General features: G+C 49.3%; 1 protein-coding gene across 2 annotated transcripts in view; it reads left to right on the top strand.

Annotated features, from left to right (window-relative positions):
• Ski (SKI proto-oncogene) overlaps positions 1-23,067 on the top strand; it is a 73,673-nt gene extending 50,606 nt beyond the window's left edge. Inside the window, exons 2-7 of one of the 2 annotated variants that reach the window (XM_076565814.1) lie at positions 16,232-16,354; positions 16,494-16,609; positions 17,129-17,391; positions 17,517-17,809; positions 18,942-19,172; positions 19,770-23,067. In XM_076565814.1, the coding sequence (XP_076421929.1) occupies positions 16,232-16,354; positions 16,494-16,609; positions 17,129-17,391; positions 17,517-17,809; positions 18,942-19,172; positions 19,770-19,958 (1,215 nt within the window). In that variant the 3' untranslated portion in view covers positions 19,959-23,067. The remainder of the gene's footprint in view (positions 1-16,231; positions 16,355-16,493; positions 16,610-17,128; positions 17,392-17,516; positions 17,810-18,941; positions 19,173-19,769) is intronic. The other variant, XM_076565815.1, reaches the window with a different exon arrangement.
• Positions 23,068-25,584: the final 2,517 nt, after the last annotated feature.

Genomic DNA, 25,584 nt, shown 5'->3' with positions numbered 1-25,584 from the left:
TTGAGTTGGGGAGGAACACCTCCCAACTCAGTGATGCCCTCGACACTTCAAGAGAATAACTAGGGGGATTGTATGAACATGGAGGTGGCTACCTGTCATTAACTCTTGTCTGTTAAAGATGAGAAGCATGCTGGGACAGAGCCTGTAAATTCAGAGTAGGTAAGAATGGCCTAGGAACACTGGTTCCTGGGAGGAGGGCCAGGGCTGACAGGAGGGCAGCTGGTTCCAAGATGCATGTAGCTGACAGAACCCTGGCTGCTCTCTGGGGCTCAGGCTGGGTATTTATTGAGCTGTACTTGGTCTGGATACTTAAAGGTTAGAAGGGCTTGGGTCACCCTGCTGTCCTTTCCCAGGCCACAGCTCCTCAGTGATGCATGTTGTATATGTTTCTGGTTACACGAGGTGGGTCAGAACCAGCCTGTTACTTCCCAATGTTGGAGAGGAAGGCCTGATTTGGGCTGTTTGGGACCACGTTGGTCAGACTACGAGGCTTGTCTATCCTGTTGTGTGCTATTGAGGGCTTGTTGCCGAGGATGTAGGACGTACAGGAGGTGGGGAAGTAAGGCCCCTCCTGCTGGCGTGCACTCTTAACTAAGCATGATTCTTGGCGAATCAGGCTTCCAAGAACAGCGCCTGCAGCATCTTGCATCTCCCTCATCCCACATCCTTCTCATTGCAGCCTGCAGCCTTCCTCCTGTGCTGGATGGAGAGGCCTGTTTATCCTCCTTGATCTCTGGAGAAGGGATGGTAGGTGGCAAAGCAGCCATCACAGGCTGCCCTGCCCTCTGGCAAGTCATCTTGATGGAATGTCTGCTGGGAGCATCTGAGGGACTCTGGGAAAGAATAGGTCCTTTTGCCCTGCCCCTGCCCAGACCAGCACTCCCAGGCTGGGGCGCAGCCACACCACAGACTGCTGGGCACTGCAGCTGGCTGTCTTCAGGACTCTGGTCCTTGTGCTTTAAGTTCTTTTTGTTGGTTGGTTGGTTTGGTTTTGGTTTTTGAGACAGGGTTTCTCTGTATAACCCTGGCTGTCCTAGAACTCACTCTGTAGACCAGGCTGGCCTTGAACTCACAGAGATGCACCTGCCTCTGCCTCCAGAGTGCTGAGATTAAAGGCGTGAGCCACCAGTGAATGGATCATGCTTTAAATCTTTTAACAGCTACTTTACAGTGACCACGTACGGGGGCATCCCATGTCTGGGGACTTTGATTATGCTCTGCTTCAGAAAGAGGTTTGTAAGGCTTCAGTGCCTTTAGGGTAGTACCAGAGTGTGGCTCACGGGACCAGCACGTATGTCTAATACCTTCTGGGAGTTCAAGCACTAGTCTCACTTTGAGGTACTTGTCCCCTAGCCCTTTGCTGGCTTTCACACAGGCAGGCCACGACTTAGCTTCGTTCCCCCCAACACCAAGAAATCCCCTCCCAAGGGTGGGTGTAGCTGAAAGTTTTCCTGTGTCCCGCCTGATCCGCAGCTGCTCAGACCCAAGTAAACACACAGAGGCTTACATTAATTAAAACTGCTTGGCCATTAGCTCAGGCTAACTACTGACTAGCTCTTACACTTAAACTCAGCCCATTTCTATTATTCTATATGTCGCCACATTTTCCATGGCTTTACCTGTGTGCCTTTATATGCTGCTCCCTGGACAATGGGCTGGCATCTCCTGACTCGGCCTTCCACTTCCCAGAATCTCCTTGTCTGCTTATCCCGCCTATACTTCCTGCCTGGCTTACTGGCCAATCATCATTTTATTTATCAATCAATCAGAGCAACATATTTACAGCATCAGAACACATCCCCAGCACTTTCCCTTTTCTATTTAAAAGGAAGGTTTTAACTTCAACATAGTAAAATTACATATAATAGAACAGTTATCAAGCAAGAGTTACAGTTACAATATCTAGTCTATTTGTATTTTGTAAAATTAAAAAAATATTTTATCCTATATTTGTGAGTCTAAAGTTTCATATCTAAGTAATCTTTTATCATAACCAAGGAAAATTATAACTAGTCTTTAACTACATCAAAGATCCCTGAAGGATATAATATTACTTAATATTACCTAAGTAAACAGAAAGCATTGTAAGCAACTTCCAAAACTCTGGAAATGACAGAGACAACTGGCTGCCTAGACAGTCACCCAGAGTTCTTCTGCAACGTTAGGGTGTCCATCTTCAGCCTACAGGCCCAGAGTCTCCCAGTTGCTTCTTCCTGTGTCCTGTAGAATATTTGGCAGTTTCTGCGAAGCAGGAACCTGAAGGACCTTGCAAAGTTCAGTGGTCACCTTCCTTGGGGGGTCCTGAATGTCCAGTTTATACAACATTTTGTCAAGCAGTCCAGGCAAGAACAGTTTCTTGCCCAAATGGCTAATTTTTGACATGAAGAAAATAAACTCCATAGAAAGTGTCTTTGATACTTATCTTTCTCTTTGAAGTAAATGGGTGCTGCCAGGGCAGATGGGTCTCAAAAATACTTTAAATGCCATATTCTGTAGGTCTTTGAAGTGTTTGAAGATTACCTACCCAATTGAATTATATCTATATATATATCTAGAAAACTTAACATGACTATAAGTTTGACTATCATAGAAGACTAATTATTAATCTGTATTTCTTAATTATCCATTACAATTTAAATGAGCTGCATAAACATAATACCTTAAACGGGAGTAGAAATATATATATATATATATATATATATATATATATATTATAACAAAATTAACTTTAAATTTGTATCAATAAACTAAAATCTATACCAATGTGAAACATTTTAAGCTAGTTGCTCTTTAAAAGTAGGTTCAACAATCCACCCTTTTATCCTATCATATCTATATCTAATAAGTATTTCCACATCAGGTGGGTTCTTGCCATTTTGACAGACTCAGGTCCATGGGAGGAGCTTATCGTCATACCCAACTCCTGAGGCTCTTTTTAGAGAGCAGTGAGCCCCTCACAGATATTCAGTGGGAGCTTGGGAGGGGAAGGATTATTCAATGGGTCCTCCCAGGAGGGAGAAGGTAGGCTCTTGGTAACTTAGTTTCCTTGGAGAAGTCTTGTGAACAGTAGAGAAGTGACCTACTTAAGTTAAAGGAGTCAGAGTCAGTATTCAAAACTGGTGCTTCTACTGCATTTTGGGGGTTGGGGTTGTCTTAGAAATCCAATCTGCTTCCCCAGTAGCACAATAGTTAGAAAATAGGTTAATTTGAGCATGATGAGAAATGTGAATTATCATGTGTAAAATATTAATGGTGATTACAAAAATAGCTTTGAAACTTGTAGAGCTGTGGAATCTTCAGAAAAGACCCGTGGCCCAAATTGAGCCAATTCCAGAGTGAGGCAATACAGGGTTTACCTTAGAAGTAAGTGGCTTTAATGAGTCTTGTTGTGGGACTTCCAGCTCTGACTCACCCTATGGGAAGCTTTTGCTGCATTGATAGCGTTCTGCTGGGGGTTGTCCATGTCCTGGTGGTTTTGCCTAAAGGCCTCACTGTAAGTTGAGTGACGACATTATTCTGGCTCTGGTCTGCTCTTTGAAGGATTAGCAGGGGACATGATGATTCTCATCTAGCTAAATGCTCATTAGGGACCTGTTGTGGCTAGACTGGTGTCTTGTGCTTAGAGTTGGCTGTGAGCATTTAGAATTCTGGGCTGCCCCTGCTAGCCATGGACCACTGTTTTCTCAGGACCCCTGGCTGCACTCTGGCCCTCCTAGCACAAAGACCACTCCAGTCAGCCCTAAATCATGTGGATGTGGTCTACAGCACCTGACATCTATTTTTGGGGTGGTGGTAGCTAGAACTCCCCATTCCCACTAGACTAGCTATCCAGTGAGCCCCTGGGATCCACCTGTCTCCACCCCACAGCTTTGGGTTTACAGATGTACTATAGCATGCCCAGCTTTTATGTGCGTGTTAGGAATCAAAACTCAGGTCCTTAGGCTGCGTGGCAAGCACTTGACCCACTGAGCTCTCCCAGCCCCAGTTAGTGGCTGTGGGACAGGAGCATTGTCTGAAGAATAAGGAAAGGAAGGACTCTGGGCTAGGCTGTGGCAACTCGCCAGAGTCAGGCAGATCCTGGCCATAGGGGAGCAGATGTTGATGGGGCCTGCAAGATACAGCAATAACCTTAAACCTAGTTAGAGCAGGATCAGGGCTGGGTGTGGAGTTAGTACTAAGTGGAACAAGGACTTTGGACCGTGGTGTTTTGTTTTGTGTCTGATGGTGATCAGAGTTCTCCTCATTAGATTAGAGCCCGATAGAGGATACTCTGAGCCATTGGGCTACAGGCTGGCAGTGGTGAGGGAGGTCTTGTAATGCTGGCTTGCAAGGTCTGTCAAAGACCCACTGACACCTACTTTGAAAGAGAGGAGCCAGGAGAGACCACATTTTAAGCCTAGGGCTTCTCCCCTGGAATTACAGGTCCTTACTGTTACGTCTGTGGCTGTTTTCATATTCTCATTTGCTTTTCCTCTGTTCTACATTTGGAAGCTTTCTTGGAAAAAATTTTTTTTCTGTTGACATACCTGGTCTTCTGGAAATTTCCTCTTGTTCACTTTAGTGTTCCTCTGTTGAGCCACTCATAGATTGGGTTCCCTTTTTGTGTGCTTGTCTTGAGTCCGTCCTGCACCCCCCAGGCATGGTGGGTGAGACCTTGTGGTCCCTCTGAGATTAGTGTCACAAAAATTTCCAAATGAAATTTTTTTTTTTTTTAATTTCCACAGAACTTTTGGGTGAGTAAATAAATGCTTCTAACCTGAAGGCGTTACCAGATTTAAGTCTGTAGTAAATTCTTCCTTATGGGGGAAAAAGGATGGCTTAGAGATGAAGAGTTCTTGCTACTCTTATAGAGGACCCAAGTTTGGAGTGGGCCACTGTGGGCCTACTTGTGCCTTTTAGGTGGCCAAAGGGAAAGCCTTACCCTGTGTTCTTTCCCATGCAGCCCCATGATGCTCCATTCCTTCTGGGGAGTGAAGCTCTGAGCTAAGGGACATTATCTGACATTTTGAAGTGTGACGCATGTTAAGGGTCTGGGGAGATCCCAGAATGTTGGGGTGACAGTACCAACCATAGAGACCTGGATGTCTACAGACAGGCAGTGGCAAGAAAATGAGGTAGTTGGGATGATGCCCAATGAGAGGGCAGAACAGCAAGGCAGTAAAGGCACAGGTAAGACAGGAAGTAGCCCACATTTGGAAGCTGCAGAGTTGGTGAGGTAAGGTTGGCTGGTGGCTGTTCCTATTTCCCTGATCTCTCTAAGGCTTTCACCCCTAAAAAAAAAGAATGTTGAGGTGATTTGCAGCCCCCCCCCCCCCAGTACAGCTTTCAGACAGCAGCCAGGAGATGGCTGTCGGGACAGTTAGAAACAGGATGTAGAGTTGGGGAGAAAACCCCATGTCTTCCTTGTTCAAAGTGACAGGCTACGAATAGTTTCCATCTGTTTAACCCTCTAGACGAAAGAAAATCAGAGTGTATGACAGTTGCAGAGTGTGAGGCCGCACAAGATGGACAGCTGTCCCCAGAAACCCCACACCCTCCGTGTAGTCTTTTTTTTTTTTTTTTTTCTTTTTTCTTTCTCGACAGGGTTTCTCTGTGTAGCTTTGCGCCTTTCCTGGAACTCACTTGGTATCCCAGGCTGGCCTCAAACTCACAGAGATCCGCCTGCCTCTGCCTCCCGAGTGCTGGGATTAAAGGTGTGTGCTACCACCGCCCAGCCTCCTTGTAGTCTTGACCCTGTATGCCTTCCTGGGCAGAAGTCATTACATACGCTTCAAAACCATGTGCACATAAAGGGCAGCTCTGGGCCAGAGGGGACTTGTAAATTCTCACAGAATCTTTGGGTGAATAAATGCTTCCAATTTGAAGGTATTACTGGTTTAAAGTCTATGATAAATTCTGCCCATTTTTTGGGGGGGGGAATGGGGGCTGGAAAGATGGCTTAGAGGTTAAGGGTGATTGCTGCTCTTACAGAGTACCCAAGTTTGTTTCCCAGCACCCATGGTAGGTGGCTCACTACAGCCTGGAACTCCAGTTCCATGGCATTAGACACTCTGGCTTCTTTAGTCACCTGTACCCATATTACATACGCGAACATAGATATACACATGTACATAATTAAAAATTTAAAATAAAACTGGAACAAATTTTAAATTGAATCATTACTAGGAAATAATTTACTAAGGATGTATTTTTATGTTTACTAGGATGTATTTTACTAAGGTTTGTTTCTAAGTGAGCCAGATGTGGTGGAACACATGAATCTCAGGCCAGCCTGGGCTGCTTCAGATTACTAAATTACTCTTAGGCCCATGTCTGCCTATGTGTCAAGAATGTCTTTTTAACTTCCTACAGCCTCCCAGTACTGATTCCCAGGTTGAAATTTTCTTCTTGTGGTTCATAAAATGGTGGGACACAGAAGTACCAATGGAGGTACAGTGTGGGGCCCCTGGGGTCCTGGCCTGGTGTCCAAGTGGGACAGAGTGGAGAAAAATGTCCTAGGAGAGAGCTGACTGGGTCGGTACTCTGAACACAGGAGGCATGGAAGTCAAACTTGAGTGGAGGGGGACAGTGGTGGAGGTCTCTCCTGAACTCATAATGTGAGCAATGGTAGTCTCTACTAGTGGTGTTTGTCCCAGCCTGTGATCATTGTGCATGATGAGAGTGAGTTTGCTGCCCAGGAGGGGCAGTAAGGGGTGGCTATGGCCCTTACACACACACACACACACACACACACACACACACACACACACACGGGATTCCATGGCATACCTGGAGCCCTTGAGTGACTATTTTAGGATACCTATGTGTTACAGCTCTGCCCTTAAGGTTTTTGACTATGGTAGGCAGATGCTTCTGTATAGGATAGGAATCTACCATGGGGTCCTGGTCTCTGCTCACCTCACAGCAGTGCCAGAATGTTCTGTGTATTTGTTTGAGGAGTTCCTCTATGATATGAAGTCTAGAACCCTGTGGTGTATGCCTTTTGAGAAGGTCTGGAATGTTTCTTGAACCAGAAGTCAGGCTCCCTGCTCTGAGGGTTTTCTCTTCCTCGTTAGCATTGCACTTTAAAGGCCTTACAAAGAGAGTGCCTGTTGTCCATCTAGATGTTCGTACTGAATACTCTTGTCTGTAATGCAGGCTTTGTAGATGGCAGCAACCCAGACCTAGAGCATGCCTGTGGTCCTATCGTTAGCCCCTTGGTGTAGGTCTTTCGGGCAGTGGCATCTATGGCGTGCCACACCTGTGTTGAACTCTGTAAACCTCAGCCTCAGGCTTTGGTTGTCTACCAAAAAGGCATTAGCACAGGTTTGGGTTTTTTTGTACTTTTTTTTTTTAAATTACAGCATCATCTATCTCTCATAAAGATGTGGCTTTTACCATCTACAATCATCACCACTATCTAATTTTAGAACGTTTTTTATCACTCCAGTATGAAATCTGGTATCATTAGCTGTCATTCTACAGGCCCTCCACCCTAACCCTATAGCCACTGGCCACCACTGATGTAAGTTGTCTCTGGGTGTTCCTGTTAGAGAAATTTTCTTCAAACAAAATCAGAATGTGTGGGGTTTTTTTTCTTTTTCTTTCTGTAACTGGCTTTTGTCACATAGCAAGATGTTTTCTAAGGTCATCAACATTGTAGCTGTAGATGCCTCCTTGTGAGGGTTGAGTAGGGTCCCACAGTATGGACACAACCCATTTTGTTTGTTCATCCATTGTAGTTCCTGTTTCTTGTCTGTTACAAACAGTGATACTATGAACACTTGTACACATTTGTGTATTTATGTGTAGATTCTGTTTCCGGTGGTCTTGGGGACAGACCCAGAATAGGATTGCTGGATCATGTGATTCTTTTTAGTTTTTTTTTTTTTTTGTTTTTTTTTTTGAGTAATTGCCACACTGCTTTAACATATTATATTCCCACCAGCATCACACATGTCTCCACATCATTGCTAATACTTGTATTATCTGGGCTTTAAAAATCACAACCATGCTTGTAGGAACACATACCACCTCACTGTGCTTTTTAATCAAAATGTTTATCATGAGACACTTGTGGAATTCTAAGCAGTTATAAGAAGCAATGCAGAGATTTTCCTGCCCGGACCTGGAAATCTCTTAGTGACAGCACCTTGCAGGAGCATAGGACAGATGCTCAATCATGAGATTGCTAGTCATGTGGCCACTTTGGTTGGTTGGTTGGTTGGTTGGTTGGTTGGTTGGTTGGTTGGTTGGTTGGTTTTTAAATTGTTTTGGGTTTTGGTGCTGGGGAGCAAACCCAGGGCTTTCTATTAGCTAGGTAGACACTCGACACCTGACCCACACTCACACCCTTGGCAGCCGCGTGAGGATCTGGGACTGCTCTATGGTGGCTTTACAAATTTGTGTTTCTACCAGTGGGTTACTAGGCTTCCTGTTCGCTACACCCTGCCTCTTACCTGCTGTTGGCTGTAGTTTTCATCCTTGCTGTCTTGATGGGCATGAGATGGTATCTCATTGTGCCAGACGAATCCTTAACCAGGCAGTAGAAAGTACTTGCTGGAAAGTAGATTTATTTGGAGAAACTTTGATACGCACATGTAGATTTGTATCCACAGCACTTTCACCGTTATGATCTCTGAACATTAATGGTCCAAGATGTGCTTGGTCCTAGAGGTTGTGGAGAGCAGCCTTGCATTAAGATGTAGGGAATGCATTTCAGCTCATTTGCTGCAACATTGAGGGACAGACCACAACAGTAGTCCACCTCTGCTAGGGTAATTAAGGGCTGGGTTCCTGCAGGGTAGATGAAACTTGTTCTCTGTGGATCCTACATGGGCACTCTGCAAGGCATGTGCTCAAGCCAGTGAGGTCCTACTGTGGGCCTGCCACTGAGCTAAAGAAGACAATACTGACCCTTCGCTGTTTGTCTGGCTTTTACCTTGGGCTAGCACTCCCCAGAGTCTGTGACTGACAAGAACCTGAGCTGTGTAAATATCAGGTTCTGGGACTAGGGCTGGTGCCATCCTTATAATACATTGGTAGGCTGTAATTCAGCAGGACAAATACTTTTCCATTTGCTAAGTTCTTGGTTGGAGTGTGGAAGATGTCAGCACGGGGTCTGTTGTATTCTCTGCTTTAGAACAGCTGTCATCCCTCTGCGGTAGACTGGTCCTTCTCACTCAGGCGTGGTCAGGCTGTGGCTTCAGCAGCCTTGCTGCAGCTACCTGATTGGGATGAGTAGACAGTTGTCTAGGAGGTGTTTGCCATTGTGTCCTTTGACTCTCACGCTAGACTAGGAAGGGAAGACCTTGACCTTGAAGCCAGACCTGTGGACCCTTGAGGCAGAGATGAGCAGGTGACACCTCAGCTGAAGTACAGACATTTGGAAATAGATGACACCAACCTGGACTGCTGCATAGACCCACCCTCTGCATCAGTGGTTCTCAACCAGAACCCTTTCACAGAGGACATATCTCAGATATCCTGCATATCAGATATTTATATTACTATTTAAAACAGTAGCAAAATTACAGTTTTGCAGTAGCAGTGAAAATAATTTAATGGCCAGGCAGTAGGGGCGTACACCTTTAATCCCAGCACTCGGGAGGCAGAAACAGGCCGATCTCTGAGTTTGAGGCCAGCCTGGTCGACAGAGCGAGTTCCAGGACAGTGGAGGATACACAGAGAAACCCTGCCTCAAAAAACCAAAACCAAAAAAAATAAATTTTATGGTTTATGCTCACCACAACATGAGGAACTGTATTAAAGGGTCGCAGCCTTAGGAAGGTTAAGAACTGCTGCTCTATCTACATGCGGCCCTTATTTCAGTAATTACAGAGAGAGGTCTGGAATAGAGCTTAGTGGTAGACCATTTGCACAAGGCTCTGGGTTCAATCCCCAGAACCAAAAAAAGAAATTATAAGAATTTGGCCACCAGCCCTGTTGACCACGTGTAATTTCCTTGGCATGCAGACCCCATGCCGGCTCTGTCTTCAGACTGTGGCTGAGCTGCATGTAGACCCTGCCCAGTGCCTCATACTCTGAGTAGAACATTGTGTCTTGTCTCTGAGTCCTTCATGGAGCTGATGCCCCTGGTGTATCTCCCTAGCTTCCTCTCTGAGTAGGTGCTTCAGAAACATCCATCATGGGATTAAGGCATTTCCACCTTCATCATCTAGCTAGTGGCCCTCTGCTGAGTCTTGACAGACACAAATGACATTCTCCACTCTGAGAGCTGTTTTCTGGTGTTGCCGTCCACTAATGTCCTTTGGATCTCTGTCAGGGCCAAAACTAGAGCTTCTCAAGGCTCACCCCACTGGACCATGCAAACCTTTCAAGTCCAGAAGAGACTTACTCATGAAGCATGCCTGGGTCAGCCTTACCACTTTTCTCCACTTCTTGTTAGGAAGCAGCTGTCAAGGACAGAAGCAACTCAGGAACTGCTTGTTCTTGGACATAAGCATGGGTTAGTTCTGTTTACCAAGCCGTGTGTTCCCATCATTGAGTTACTTCCAATCTTGTGTACCATGGAGGTCCTTACCCTTGAAAGGGGGGCCAGTTGTGCTGTCCCTGACTGCGGTAAGATTGCTTGATATTGTCTCTGGTTCCAGAGTTGAGGTGACACCAAACCATCCTCTTAAAGGTTTGCCTCACTCTGGGGAGATCATGGACTCCCAGATGGCTCCCATAAGTTTCTGTTTGTGCCTGGTATGGATGTCAAACCCCAGTGGCCAAGAGGTTTGAGGTGGTAATCAACAGCACCACACTGGCAGAGGGACCATCACTGCCTTGGAACCACATGAGGGAACAGAACCCTACAGTACCAAGGTGAAGGTCACAGCCACAGGTAGACCGCTAATTTAACCCCTGAAGGTCTTGATGCCTCCAGCAGTGTGTCACCTGGGCGTGGTCTATCTCAGCCTGTCTGTGTGTTGACAAGCAGGCCCCAATATTAGGCAGAGACTACCTGTGACATAATGTTTCGTTAGGTCTTGGCTTCTGGTCAGTCTTTTATATGTGTGGCAACTCCTACCAGGACTGGCAAGTTGAAACTTCCTTTTGTTCTGGGCTGTTGGCATTTCCTTGTATCTGGCTCTAGAGTTTGGGAGAGAACAGTCAGCACTTTGTCCACATGAGCCAGGGTTTTGAGAGAGATGGAGCTTCCACCAGCCTGACCTCCCTCTCTCCTTCTCTTCCTTCCTATTTGGGGAGGGGGCTGGAGAGATGGCTTAGTGGTTAAGAACACTTTTGCTCTTGCAGAAGACCTGGATTCTATTCCCAGTAACCACATGCGCTTCACAAACTGTCCATAACTCCAATTGCAGAGGCTCCAACAGACACATATATAATGCACATGCATGCAGGCTGAACATTCATAGCTGGGTAGTTGTGGTGTATGCCTTTAATCTTGTACTCGGCAGGCAGAGGCAGGCAAATCTCATAAGTTCAAGGCCAGTGAGTTCCAGGACAGCCAGGGCTACACAGAGAAACCCTATCTCAAAAACAAAAAACAAACAAAAAAATATTTATACACATAAAGTATTTATTTTTTAATGTTTGCCTGCATGTATGCATGAATGTATGTATACCACATGCATGACTGGCACCCCTGAAGGCCAGAAGAGGGCATCAGTCTGAAACTAGAGTTGCAGATGGTTGTGAGTCACTGTGTAAGTGCTGGGGACCAAATCCAGGTCCTCTAGAAGAACAGCCAGGACTATTAACTAACTGCTGAGCCATCTTGTCAGTCCCAAGGGAGATTCATTATTTCTGAGAGCTTCTAAACAGTCATTCCTTGGTGTCCCCACAACAGAGCTGGCTCCCACCTAGGAAAACTGTTCCATCACAAGCAGAATCCCAAGTCCCTTCCTATCCTTACTGTTTAGTCCTCAAGCCTGGGACACATTCCTCAAGGAATGCTCAGGTATGAGGCACTCTGAGACATCATAGACTTCTTCCAGGTGGCTGTGACCCTTTGGATGGCACAGAGAGCAGTGCTTAGCCTGCCTGATTGCTGTTGGCAACCGTTGAGTTTGGGTGTTCCCTCGTAATCCATCCTGTCGTATTGTGTGTTTAAGAGCCTAAGTGACAAGAGACCCTGGCACTAGATAGGCTGAGAACCCAACTGGAATTAGGCCAGCCTCACTTACTGACATTTGTTTCTTCTGTTGGCCTTTCCCGCCTCTGTCCCTTAGAAGCATGCCTGGGCTGTACCCTGAAGTGTGGGTACTGTCTACACAGCCAGGGACACATAGCAGGGCCCCTGTGTGCTCCGATGGCTGCTTGGTGGTCACTCAAAGATGGTTGGCATCCGATACGGTGACCAGAGCACTATAAGAAGTTAGGCTGTATGTTCCCATCACATCCTGCTATGACTCTGAGCTTACCTAGTGCCATCGGCCAGCATTTGGGATTCTCGTTCCACACACCAAAGACAAGGAACTGGATATGGCTGGAAGGGTGGCTGGGCAGGCCGGCCTCGGGGACAGGTTCTGAGGTAGACTCTGGTTTTGTTTTGAGACAGGGTCTCTCTGTTATGTAGCTCTGACTGTCCAGGAACTTGCTATATAGACCACGCTGACCTTGGATTCCCAGTTATTTCCTGCCTCTGTCTTCCTAGTGCTGGGGTTAAAGGTGTGTGCGTGCACCACCACCCCTCGCTCTGAGGCTGACTCTTGACTAGTGAAGTTTCTTAAACTTTTGGATGAAGAATGGCAATAAACTTGTTCTTTCAGGACTGGGGCTGGTTAGGGACTGCCAGGATTCTGCAGCCTGTGGGGTGAGCAGGTGCTCTATAGGGGCTTCCCTGGGCCCCTGTTGGGTCTCAATCTCTGCTGTGGGTATTTAGTTACCGTGGTCTTAGCACAGTGTGTGCAGGCCTCCTTTAGTGTGCCCCAAGCTCACTCTCCACTGTCTCCAAAGCACTAGCCAAGGGCCCTCTGCCTTTGGCAAGTTGCCATGCCTTGTGAGGGTTTCTCCAGCTACCTACTGTCTTTGTTTATTGGGCATAGGCATCCACAGGAAAAACCGCCTGTCTGGTTTAGAGTCCCCAACCTGTGCTGTGTGACTCCTGCTAGCCACAGATCCCCGAGGCTCTGCCTCACTGTTCTCTGTACTGTCTGAGGCTAGAGGCAAGTGCTCCAGACAGCAGCCACATTGGCCACAGCTCATCTCTTGAATGCCAGGCTCTACTGTATCCCATGGACCCGTATTGTCCTGCCCCTGTTTCTGTCTTGGTCAGCATGAGTGTCTCAAGTATTCTTTATGAGGTGGATGTTTGGAGGTGGGGGTAAGGAATTCCTAAGTTCCCTATGGGTCAGAGTACACAGACCCCACAATGTAGAGTATGGAGGGGTGGAGTAGGGTGGGCATATGCAGCTGGCTTTTCACTTGCTTTGGGACCTATGGTATCCACAGCCCTGACTGGCCCTGCCCTTCCTGCACAGGTGCAGAGGCTCACACTCAGTGGCACCTGTTCTCAGTGTGTCTTTGCCCTTGGGATGTGGGGGAAAACAAACATCCACTGTCTGAAGCCCCAGAGAGGAAGTGGCCACAGGGCACTGCTGTGGCCAGCCCAACTAGCTCCTCCCCTGATACAGCCTGATAATGGCCTCATGGTATTGGACTTTTGGGGGCAGGGCTGCCTCTTGTAGACCCGTTCAGGTCCTGGTCTTGGCATGTGGGCCCAGAGCCCACTTCCTGGCTGGTAGGTGCTGTGGGCTGTTTTTGAGGCCACACAAAAGGTCAGAAATCAGAGGTAACCGACTGGTTCTAACTGGTGCTCCTAGAGGGGAAACACTATGGTGTGTCATAAGGTACAGCTTTGTCCCTAACCATTGGCTGACTTCTAGGATCCCTGGTATCTCTAATGTGGACAGTGATATCCCAGGCCTGACGAAGCCTTTGAGATCTCTGCAGCTTTGAAAAGTAGAGCATGTGTCAGGTGGCCCTTCTTCAGGGTCCTCTTGCTTGACAAATGCCCTTCAGCTTCACCCTCACTTTTGCAACTTGGCGTTAGCTTGGTGTTAAAGGGGGAATTCCTGTCATCATCTAGTTTTAAGACTTCCTTGTTCTGTAAGAGTTCTTCCTGCCTTTGGGCTTTTTATGAAAATCTCAGGAGAGTTGCTCCAAGTACCTGCAGACTCCTCCATTAGCTCCAGGGGCTTCCCCATCTCATGTCTGAAGCAGCTGGGTTGCCTTAGGAGACTTTGACCCTAATACACTAATTGGGCGTGCACGCGCGCACACACACATACACACACTGCCCTTCTGCACAGGAAGCAGCCTCATCCAGTGGTCCTATTTTCTAGCCTTTTCTGCTGGGCCACAGTCTGGCTTATGAGGCTGCCTGAGGTGTCTCATACTCCCCACCCCCAAGGTCTCTGGAGTTTTCAAGTCAGCACCAGACTAGACTTGTGGCTTTCTCTGTGAAAGAATAGAGCTCACTTTCTGCACCTGCTCCAGCCAGTGTCTGCTTAGGGCAGGAAGCTCCACCCTGGTGTGCGACACCACCACCCTTCTGCCTTCACTGTGGGAGGGATCCTTGCAGTTACGGAAGTGGGTTCTTCTGCCCCAGCCAGCATCTTGGGTGTCTACCCCTGCAGGGGGGGTACACATGGCCTCCACTGACAGGGCCTCTGCTGAATGACACTGTGACGTTGAGACTCATTTCCTCTAGAAAGCTACAACACAACTGAGGTGGTTTCTGTGTCTCTTTTCTTGGTTATTTCTGTGTCTTTGAGGAACGTGCACCCCAGCTGAGCCTTTGTTTATCTCTGACAGTGCCCCAGGAACAGCACTGCCTCATCCCCTAGGTAGCTGCTTATTTGGGAACAACACCAATGTAGTCCCTCCAGTGGTTCCCTATACCACCAGGTCCTTCTCTTTCTGAGCACTAGAGGTGGTCCCAATAAGGATTATCCTTGGAAGAGCAGCAGACTTCTCAGGTACCTGGGATGGGGATCCAGCACAAGCACTAGACACTACCTGGGCCTTGGTGAAGGCCTCCACTAGGGCTGATCCGTCCCTCCGGTCTAAATTTCATGGAAGTTGGCACCTCGACTGCCTGCCTCTTATGCCCCTTCCAGGGGGCAAGGTTTCAGCCTCACTTCCGCTGGGCAGTTGTGTGGTAGGGAGTTTCCCCAAGTATTCTGGAGAAGAACCCTGCTCTTGTGTATACTTGAGGCCCCTTGTCTAAAGGCCAGAGACCTCACTTTGGCTTCATCCCCAGCCCCACCCCGCCCCAGGTAACCTCTCCCTAGGCGCAGCTGTGCCTGGGATTGAGCTGTAAACCCTGTTATGTCTGTTGGTTCTACTGCCCTAGGGTCCCTATCATCTACTTAGGCCCTAGCTGGGGGAGATAGTATAGCCTAGCTTTTATAGGCTGCTCTGCTCTGGGTGAGGCCCATGCTGTGATTGTCTTGCAGATGGAATGTCTCTGGTGGGTGACATTTGGGTGGAGGGTCAAGGCTTTTCCACACAAATTGGCTCAGGTGTGTGCCACTTAGTGCTGAGTGTCAAAGTAGACCACAACTGGTGCCTGAGATAAGCTAGGGTGCTGAGTAGCTTCTGTAAGCTTCTGACAGCAAAGGTAACACCTGGTAAAGCTATTTATTTTGTGCAGTGTGTCACGGTCCTTCAAGATGAATGTTTCTTTCCTCTGGTGAGATGGTGTCTCTCTAATGCTCCCTAATGAAGCAGTGACAAGGGCCGAGGGCAGCCCTCCCAGGCTCCTTCTGAGCTTGAGCATAGCTGCTTACTGGCTTACGTTTGAGCTGTGGTCACTGCTGGGTCATTTATCCCATTCCTGACATGGGCCATGGAGTGGGACTAGTCCCCTTCAGCCTTTCCAGCAACATATATCTGTATTCTAAGGAAGTGGTGTAGACCGAAGGCAAAGAACCTAAGGATCAGAGCACTGTGGACACCAGAATGGATCTTGGCAGATCCACACAGAGCCTGCTGCAGCTGTGAGTGAGGTCACCTCATAGCAGCCCACAGCTGCACAGTGTCCTCTCTATTCTCATGTGACGCCCTTGCCCCTCAGCAGAGGCATCAGGCTTACCTTTCTGCACAGGGCCAAGGGTACACTATGTTCATGGCTCCACATATTCTGGGTACATGGGGCTCCTTCATAGCTTCATAGGAGTTATGATGATCCAGTGGGGAGCTTGCTGCCATGGTGCGGGTAGGAAGACTAGACCCTGCCTGGGCCCAGGGATCCCAACAGGGCCTTTTGTGTTGATCACAGGTCTCAGAGCCCCCAGCTTCCATAAGACCCAAAGCAGACGACACTTCCTCACAGTCCCCTGCGTCTTCTGAGAAGGACAAGCAGTCCACTTGGCTGCGGACCTTGGCTGGTTCCTCCAATAAGGTGCTATGTGGGAACCTGTCTGGGGTCTTTGGGGAGGGTATCAGGCCCTTCTTGGAGCCAACTCTGGCTCTACCTGGTCTCAGGGACACAAAGTGGCCTGTTTCTCTGTAGTCACTTACATAGGGGACTCTCTTGACAGAGCCTTGGCTGCGCTCACCCTCGCCAGCGCCTTTCTGCTTTCCGGCCCTGGTCCCCTGCAGTGTCAGCAAGTGAGAAAGAGACCTCCCCACACCTCCCAGCCCTGATTCGAGACAGGTGAGTGAGGAGTGCACAGGAGAACCAAACTCCGGTTTAGCAGGCTGCAGTGGTGTTGGTGCCTTTAGTCCTAGGATAAACTATCTAGAACTTTAAAGTCTTGGGTAAGGTTACTGTGTTCACAGACCTGTCTATTAAAGTTAGCTTCCCAGCAGGGCACAGAGATCCACGCCTTTAATCCCAGCATTCAAGAGGCAGAGGCAAATGAATCTTTGTGAGTTTGAAGCCAACCTGGAATATATAACAAATTCTAAGCCAGCTAGGGTTACATAGAGATCCTACCTCAAAATAAAATAAAAGTAATAGCCTTCCATGGACATGAAGATCCAGCTGTGTGCCATCCTAGCCCAGCCTATGGGGAAATTTGTGTTTCCCAATCATTAGAACCTTGACCTGTGATTTAGAGTTGGGAGAAGATAGTTTGCTGTGTCCTGGCTGAGTTTGCAGGGCCTGTTCTACAGCTCCTGTGGGGACTTGTGAAGCAGATGTGCCCCAGCTAAGCATCTGTGCCTCCTACAGCTTTTACTCCTACAAGAGCTTTGAGACAGCTGTGGCCCCCAATGTGGCCCTAGCACCACCAACCCAGCAAAAGGTTGTGAACAGTTCACCATGCACCACTGTGGTCTCTCGGGCACCAGAACCTATTACCACTTGTATCCAGCCACGGAAGCGGAAGCTGACCATGGAAACACCAGGAGCCCCAGATATGCTGACATCTGTGGCTGCCCCAGAGGAAGACAAGGATTCTGAGGCTGAGGTGGAAGTTGAAAGCAGAGAGGAATGTAAGTATGGATGGGACTCTGCTCCTTTGGACATCAGTACAGGGGATGGGGTAGGATGGGAGCATATGGTATGACCAAGCCAGTATATTCCAGAATGCCTAATGCTTTGGTTTCTCTGTCCTCAGTCACCTCCTCCTTGTCCTCGCTGTCCTCTCCGTCCTTTACCTCGTCCAGCTCTGCCAAGGACCTAAGCTCCCCAGGCATGCATGCTCCTCCTGTGGTTGCTCCTGATGCTGCAGCCCATGCCGATGCCCCAAGTGGGCTGGAGGCAGAGTTGGAGCATCTGCGGCAAGCCCTGGAGGGTGGCCTGGATACCAAGGAAGCCAAAGAGAAGTTCCTACATGAGGTGGTAAAAATGCGTGTGAAGCAGGAGGAGAAGCTAACAGCAGCCCTACAGGCTAAGCGCAGCCTGCACCAGGTAAAGTGGACAGCAGGCGGGCCATGAAATATAGAAGACCACTTCCTTTTGTCTGCCCAAGCCCTCTTGGGGAGCATTGGGGTTCTTCCCAGGTCCTCTGGAGGACCCAGCTCTGTGAGGCACTTCGATGTCCAGAGTCCTTCTGTGCTTCCAGGAAGGCGTCCATAGTGGTCTCAGCTGCAGCTTTTCCCTGTGTGTGGGGGCCTTACTGAAAGCACTGGCATGTTTTCTTGGCCACGGTAAAGGCCAGTGTCAGTGGTGAGTGAGGAGTGCCTATCCTAGCGATGCCTCTCGCTGTGTCAGGAGTTGGTTTATTCTCCACTACTAAGACTTGTGCTCTGCATATAGAGTGCAGGGATGGCTTCTGAAGCTGCATCTCCAAAAGGAAGTCCATGCTTGGGAGGGGTGTGTGTGCTTACACACTACTTACTGGTTCTTTGGGCTCCACCTCACTGTTTCTAGACCTTCTTTTCATGCTGTTTTGTTTTTCTGACATGAGTAAGGGAGACCCAGTTCTCAGGCAGCCTGGGGAGAGTGAGGAGCTCTTGGCCGGGGCTCAGCATTAAGTCTTTGCTGCAGGCTCAACCTCTGCTGAATTCACACCTCAGCCTGAGTCTGGCAGCTCTGGGGGCAGCCTCACATGCGTGGGCTTTAGCACAACACAACCCTGTCAATCCTCAGGGCTGCAGGATTTCAGATGTTCTCCTCAGAGTGAGTCTTAGTCATTCCCTCATCCTCTCTTGCCCCCATTCTGGGTGGAGGTGTGATTTCCCACATGACTATTCATGGGGGACGGGTGTCATACTGCATTCTAACAAGTGGGGGAAGGGCACGGGAAGTACCAAAAGTAAATGGCTCCCTCTGCACCTCCAGGCCTCAGGTGCAGTGCCTGAGACTGCCTGCTTGGTGTTTCCCTCCCCCACCCATGTGCATGTACATTTGGGAGGAGGAGGAGGAGGTGTGAGAAGGTTCTGATGCAACCTTGATAGAAACAGCCTACAACTAGTAATAGGCTCTCTGCTGGGCCCTGGAGGGAAGCTAACAGTCAGGTCAGTTGACTGTTGGGTGCAGGGTGGGCACAAAGGTGCTGGGCTGGCAGTACTTTGAACCTGTCTGCTACGTGTCTTCCCAGGAGCTAGAATTCTTGCGTGTGGCCAAGAAGGAGAAATTGCGTGAAGCCACCGAGGCCAAGCGCAGTTTGAGGAAAGAGATTGAGCGGCTCCGAGCTGAAAACGAGAAGAAGATGAAAGAGGCCAACGAGTCTCGGGTGCGCCTGAAGCGAGAGCTGGAGCAGGCGCGGCAGGTCCGGGTGTGTGACAAGGGCTGTGAGGCCGGCCGCCTGCGCGCCAAGTATTCAGCCCAGGTACTCGGGTGGGTTGGCTGGTAGACTGACCTGCACAGTGAATATCTGCTATCACAGATCCAACGTCCTCCATTTAACCATTTCAAGCGGATCTGTGAGGTGATGATGTACCATGCCTGGAGGCCCTGAGGTGTATCCAGCAGACCTGGGCCTGGGAACTAGAGACTGTTTTCCATAGCCCAGGTGCTCCCATCTCCCCACCAAGACCATTGTGGCCCCAGAACATAGGCTGCCCTTCCTAGTGCTGGCTTGGGAAGCAAGCTGTAAGCTAGGATCAGGAGATGGACCTTGCCTACTGCAGAGTGGCAGCTTCCAAAGCTTAGGGATCCAGCCCAGGGAGGCAGGGAAGGTCTTTTACATCTGTAGTGCTGTTTGGTTCCCTTGTGGGTCAGAAATATAGGGTGGAAGTGGAGCCAGTTCCTGCTCTGATGCAGCAGATGAGGCTCTCCTAATCCTCAACATCTGGGCCTTTTCCTGTGAGCCTTCAGGTGGGTCAGACATGGCATCGAGGGCTAAATAGGAACTCGGAAGGGAGATGTGGCCTTGAGTGGTAAGTGCTGGTGTTAGGCACTACTGACCACTCAGCATCCCTTTCAGATTGAGGACCTGCAAGCAAAGCTGCAGCATGCAGAGGCGGACCGAGAGCAGCTTCGAGCTGACCTGCTGAGGGAACGTGAGGCCCGTGAGCACCTGGAGAAGGTGGTGAAGGAGCTTCAGGAGCAGCTGTGGCCTCGGCCACGGCCTGAGAATGTGGGTGGCGAGGGCAGTGCCGAGCTGGATCCCTAGCCTGTGCAGTGCCTGCCACTGCCACATGGACTCCATACGTGCGCAGAGGGCGGCGGGTACGTGGCTCTGCAGACCCAGCCCACGCCTCTGCAGCCACACAGCACAACGTCTCTACTGTGCCTATTACCAAGCGAGTGTTTGTAACCACATACTTTTGGAATCCACTGCAAAATTTTCTACTGGCCAAGTTCAAGTGAGCAAGCCATGTCCCCCAGCTGCAGCCAGAGTTGAGACTAGCTCTGTGGCTTGTAGCTGGTCCTCTGCTTGCTAGAACATTCTAACATTTACACTTTTGTTATAAGCTATTTAAAACCAGTAAGAAGACTTGATATTCAGAAAATCAACATGTTTTTTAATGACTAACTGTAAAAGGCCCCTACACGTGACGCCATCTGGACACCCACTCTGGTGGGGGTGGCACCCACCCACCACCGTCCTGGGAAGCCATCACCGCTCATCTGTGCCCGCGGCTGCAAGAGGACAGCAAGGGTTTTCTTCAGAGTCTATTTTTTCAGCCACAAGGACCCCAGTCTTCCTGCTGCTGCCAGGAAGAGCAGGGAGAGTGCCGCGTGCGCGATGAGCCCCAACACTGCCCGCCTTACCGCCGCTGCCCCGCCCACCAACATCACCACTAACCCTGCCGTGCAGGCACCAGGGCTCCTGAGTCACAGTCAGGCCCCCGGATGCCCCGCCCACCTACACCTTGAGGGGCCGACCTGTGTTAGGCAGTGGCCATGGTCCAGTGTCATGTTGTATTGTCCCCATACACACCGCCCACCCACCCACACGCTGCTTGACCACAGCAACCCCTTTTCAATGCAGCAGACATCACTCCTCTCGTCTTGGGACTGAGGCTGCAGCATTGGAACAAAAACAGCATTATATCACTTTTTTCTTTCTTTTTTTTTTTTTGTTGTTGTTCATTTAAACATGTATTTAGAACTGCACTTTGTCAGAACCCTCCCTTCTCTTTTTACTCCCCAGTTAACTGAGGTTTTTACTGATTTCTAGAGCAGTTCAAACCCTAAGTGCTCGAGTGCTTAGAAATCCCCTCTGGTGCTTGGTTGAACAAGGGAATCACAAGAAAATGAAAATGCAGAGACTGAACTTGGGGGTCGTTCTGTGCCTTCCAGCATCTTGTACAGCAAACCCTGACTTGTCTTTTTACCCCCAAAATATCGTCTTCAGTAGCGATTGAATCTGCCACTGTCAAAATACGTTACTTGCATTTATTCCAAATAATCTCGTTTACTCTTAACTGTTTATGCAAATTGTATAAGATTTCTTATGCCCAAGCTTGAAAAATGATTTCCTAGTCGACAAGAGGCCACCACCCATCCTCCAGTTGTGTTTATTTACATGAGAAGATCACACAGAAGCCCTCCCTCTGCTCCAGTCCTGACAGGGCAGCCGTGAGCTGAGGGAGGTTGAGATGGCTTGGGCAGGTACAAACGACCTCAAGGACTCGCGCCTGCCTGCGACTGGAGACTGCTAAGCCCTGACACTTGGTGCCGAGGTCGTCTGCAGGGTTTTGCCCTTGGTTTACTGTGGGGGGCTGGGCTGCTGCCAGGTCCCCCCCTTCTGAAGTGCAATGCAAAAGGGACGTCATGTATATGCAGCGTTTATTTGGAGTTTTTTCTTTGGCTTTTTTTCCTCTCAGTTATGAAACTTGTATGCATGGATTTCACATCTCCATAGCTAGACCCACCCATGGGCATTATGACCGTGTCTCCTAAAGGGTCAGTTTTGTTACGCAACACGAAGAATGCTGTTTTCAGCCTTGTTTTTCTAGAGTTGTGTTTTTCAGTCATTTCTTCAAGGAAAACTAAATGATTTAGTTGGAGCAAAGCTTTAAGTGTGTTGGTGTGCTTCTGTGTGGCTGTCCCTGTTGCCCAGTTGGAGATCACAGTGATTTGGGCCCCTCTGAGCCTCGGGTTCCAGGGGCACTTGCTTTTATCAGTAGAGCCTCTCCTTGCCACAGCTTTGGTCACCATCAGTTTCCTGGCCTCCTTGGTCCAGCACTGGCCCCATTATGGGGAGGAAGTACGCTGTCTGCAGCGGAGACTCCTCCTCCCGGGCCAGGGTGACTTGGGTCTGGGAAGGGCTTGTCATCTCATGAGTTGTTCCTCCTGAGTCCCTCCTCCCCTGCTTCCTGTGAGGCCCTTGCAGGCAGTGGGACCAGAGTGCAGGGCTCCCGTTTACCAGAAGCTTGTGATCTAGGTCCTTCTAATGCTTCTGCCAGACGCCGGGCCGCCCCGGGTGAAGCTAGTGAAGCACCGGGTGTTTTGTGTGGCTGCCGAGGAAGGCGGCCCTGCCTGCTGCAGGACCTGCCGTGGACTGAGCACAGCCAGGTACTGCATGCCTGGCTCCCCCTTAGGAAGGCTGCAAATTTCTTTTCAGAGAAAGGGAGGAGAGGTTTCCATCATGTTGGCTGTTGACTCTCCCTGTATGTTAAATCCTTTATCAGTTTACTCATTATTTCTATCCTGAAAATTTTTTAACGAAGGGAAAAAACAACAGCAATAACACTCATTGGTGAGCAGCTAATTCATACACATGACACCCTGCTTTTCATACAGAACTAGCCAATGTAAAAACAACTCACATGTAAATACTTTTTCCATTTCACACCATTGTATTATACGTGTATAGGGTGATTCCTTTTCCAGAAACTTTTCTTACCTGCTGGTTGTCTTGTTTTCTGGGTTGTTTTTAACTGAGGAAAAATTGCTCATCTGCCAGAGGGGACAGAAGCGTCTTGTGGCATTTCCCATGTGGTGTCCTCCATGGCCACCCACTAACCCCAGTTCCTACTCAGAGTATCCTCCGAGGTCTCTCCCCACATGCCCACCCTAGGGTTTGGGGGTGGGGGGTGCGTTAAGTCAGGATTCTCAAATGACATTTTCATCAATTAAAGAAAAATAGACCCACCTCAACCTTCATCACTGCCCAAGCCCCTGCGCCCCCCAGTCCTGTGCTGCTGCTAATGACAATATGATGGCTTACTCTGCTACTCGAGAACTATTTTTATGTAATTAATGTATGCTTTCTTGTTTATAAATGCCTGATTTTAAAAAGGAAAAAAGAAAAAGCTTGGCATATTTATCTATTTCCTTGTGTACCTGTTAGTCCTTTTGCCCCTCCCCTCTCCCCAAACAGATGACGTTGTACAATAAAGGACTTTGAGAGTACCGTGGGCGCTGGCAGCCCCCATACCTGCAGTCAAGCCCTCAGGAAAGGGGGGACAGCATCTCTACAGGTTAGACCTGGGGCTGTGGTCACTCTCAACTGTTACCAGGAACCCTGGACTGGGAACCTTGACCAGGCTGGGACAGGACTCACGGTGGGCAGTGCTGGACAGATGGACTGGGTGTGGCCCTTCCTGACAGGGCTTCCATAAAGGTGGTCTGGATCAAAACTTTCTGGGACATTACATTCCCTCCCCACCCTCCCGCCCAGGAAGCACCTGGGTTGTGTACTATGGAGAAGAGAGTCTCAGAACCATAGACCCAGTGCTTCTCCCTCGTGTTCAGCCCTCCCTGCCTCCTGTTAACCTTCATGGAGCCAGAGTCTTATCCCAGAGTCCGCAGCCTTCACCACAGGAGCCTGTGAGCGGGGCATCAGCCGGCCACACAAGACCAGTACCCCAGTTCTTCCTGTCCCAGTGCCTCCTGGCAGGGAGGGGAGAGCCCTCCATCTGACTTGGCTTCCCCGTCATGCTTGGGGGGCGGGTGGCAGAAGGTTCTCCTAAGAGCTGCAGAAAGAGGAGCAGAAGCGGCTTAGCCTGGAGAAGTCCATCCTAGCCGGGCTTCCCATTCGCCATATCCAGGGGTTCAGAAGAAAACAGTTGGACCCTGGTGTGGTGGTGCCTCCAGCACTAAAGAGACCAACAGAGTTGAATCACCACAGGTTTAAGGATAGACGGGTCTACGTAGTTCCAGGACAGCCTAGTGTATTTGTCTTATGAACCTTGTCTCAAGGGGTGTGGGGTGGGGGTGGTGGGGCAGCTCACAGGTCATCACTGAGGGTCTGGCAGCCTAGGCATGAACTGAGAAAAGAGCTGTGCTGTAGCACTGGGTGACCAAGGGCCTACTGAGGCTGGGGTCTGGACATGTGTTCTTTTCAATGACTATGGATGACTGTTAGAAGCCATCTCTATAACTGGTAGGATGGATGCATGAAAAATGAGGAGTAGCCAGAGGAAGGCCTGATTGCAGACAACCTTGGCATCGAGTGCAGCAGAATCTATAGGAGCAGGAGGCAGGGGAAAGGCATGCAGCTGGCCCTGGGGCTCTCAGCTCCAACAGCAGCTTTCTGCAAGGCTTCAGATCAGCCTCCTGTCTCGAGTTGACCTAGGCTTCATCTCTGGATGTGAACTTAAGAGAATTATGGGTACCCCTGGCCCAGAATACATCCAAAGGGAACCAGGACCCCTGGAAGGGTTGAAGGAGGAGAGGCCTGGGTGAATAACCCCCCCCCCCCATCCCAGGCCTGGCTGAGGTCTCCTACATCAGCCAGGGCCTCTATGGGCATGGCTGCCCCTGGACTTAGCTGCAGCTCTTGAAACCCCATCTTGGATGGTACCTGTTTCCAAGTTTCTCAAGACCTAGGGAACCCCTGAGTAGAGCTGGCAGCTCTCAGGTGGTCCTAATTCCCACCCATGTTCTGTGACATCCACATTTTCACTTGTACTCGGTCACCAGGAGTCACACCCTGCCTTGCCCACTAGCAGTTGGACTTACTTGTCTCCTGGCCCTACCTTCCACCCTAGAGTCAGGGGGGCTGGCCCCAGGCCAGACAAGCTGTTATTTGGAAATACAGATCCCAGGCTTCTTCCATGGAAAGCCTAAGTGTTGCTTGAATCTTAAAAGGTCTTACAGTAAGAAACCTGGTGCCAGATATTGGGGTAAGTGCTGAAAGGCCAGAGAGACAGGAACAAGCCACTGCCACATTTCACCAACTCCACGAATCCTCTGATTGAAATCCTTACCCGAAAGACTCCAGCTGAAAAAGCCTTCAGTTTCTGTCTCATGCCTTATATACGAGTTTCTCTGCCCAGCCATCACTTCCTGTCTCAACCTTCCTAATGCTGGGATTAAAGGCAAAGTGTATGCCACCACTGCCTGGCTCTGTTTCTCTTCTAGACTGAATCAATCTCATGTAGTCCAGGGTGGCTTTGAACTCACAGAAATCCAGACGGACTTCTGCCTCCCGAGTGCTAGGATTAAAGGTGTGTGCCACCACTGCCTGGCATCTGTTTAATCTAGTGGCTTGTTCTGTTTTCTGATCTTCAGGCAAATTTTATTAGGGTACATAATCAATCACCAATGTCCTGTTAGTATAAAGCCAGTCTGGTCAGCCCTTCATCCTGCTCATTCCCTCTGTAGTGATAGCCTGTACCTTCTACATGCCCCACTTGTCCAGAGGCCCATCTCCTCCCTCAGGCCATCCAGCCCAGACCCTGACCTAGGCCTGCCACCTCTGTCTATACCTGCCTGGCACCTGCTTTGAAGCCTGTCCTGGGGCCACAGACTTCTCCCTGGCCCCACCGTGCAGGCCTGAGTTAGAAAAGGACTCTGCCTGCTCTGCAAGAGTTCTGGTCCTGTTTTTGGTGGCCTAGGTGTCT

The sequence above is a fragment of the Peromyscus maniculatus genome, chromosome 2 (assembly GCF_049852395.1).
Source record: "Peromyscus maniculatus bairdii isolate BWxNUB_F1_BW_parent chromosome 2, HU_Pman_BW_mat_3.1, whole genome shotgun sequence".
Classification (NCBI taxonomy): Eukaryota; Metazoa; Chordata; class Mammalia; order Rodentia; family Cricetidae; genus Peromyscus; species Peromyscus maniculatus.
Note: the sequence above shows the minus strand (reverse complement) of the source record. Positions and strands in the feature narration are given on the sequence as shown.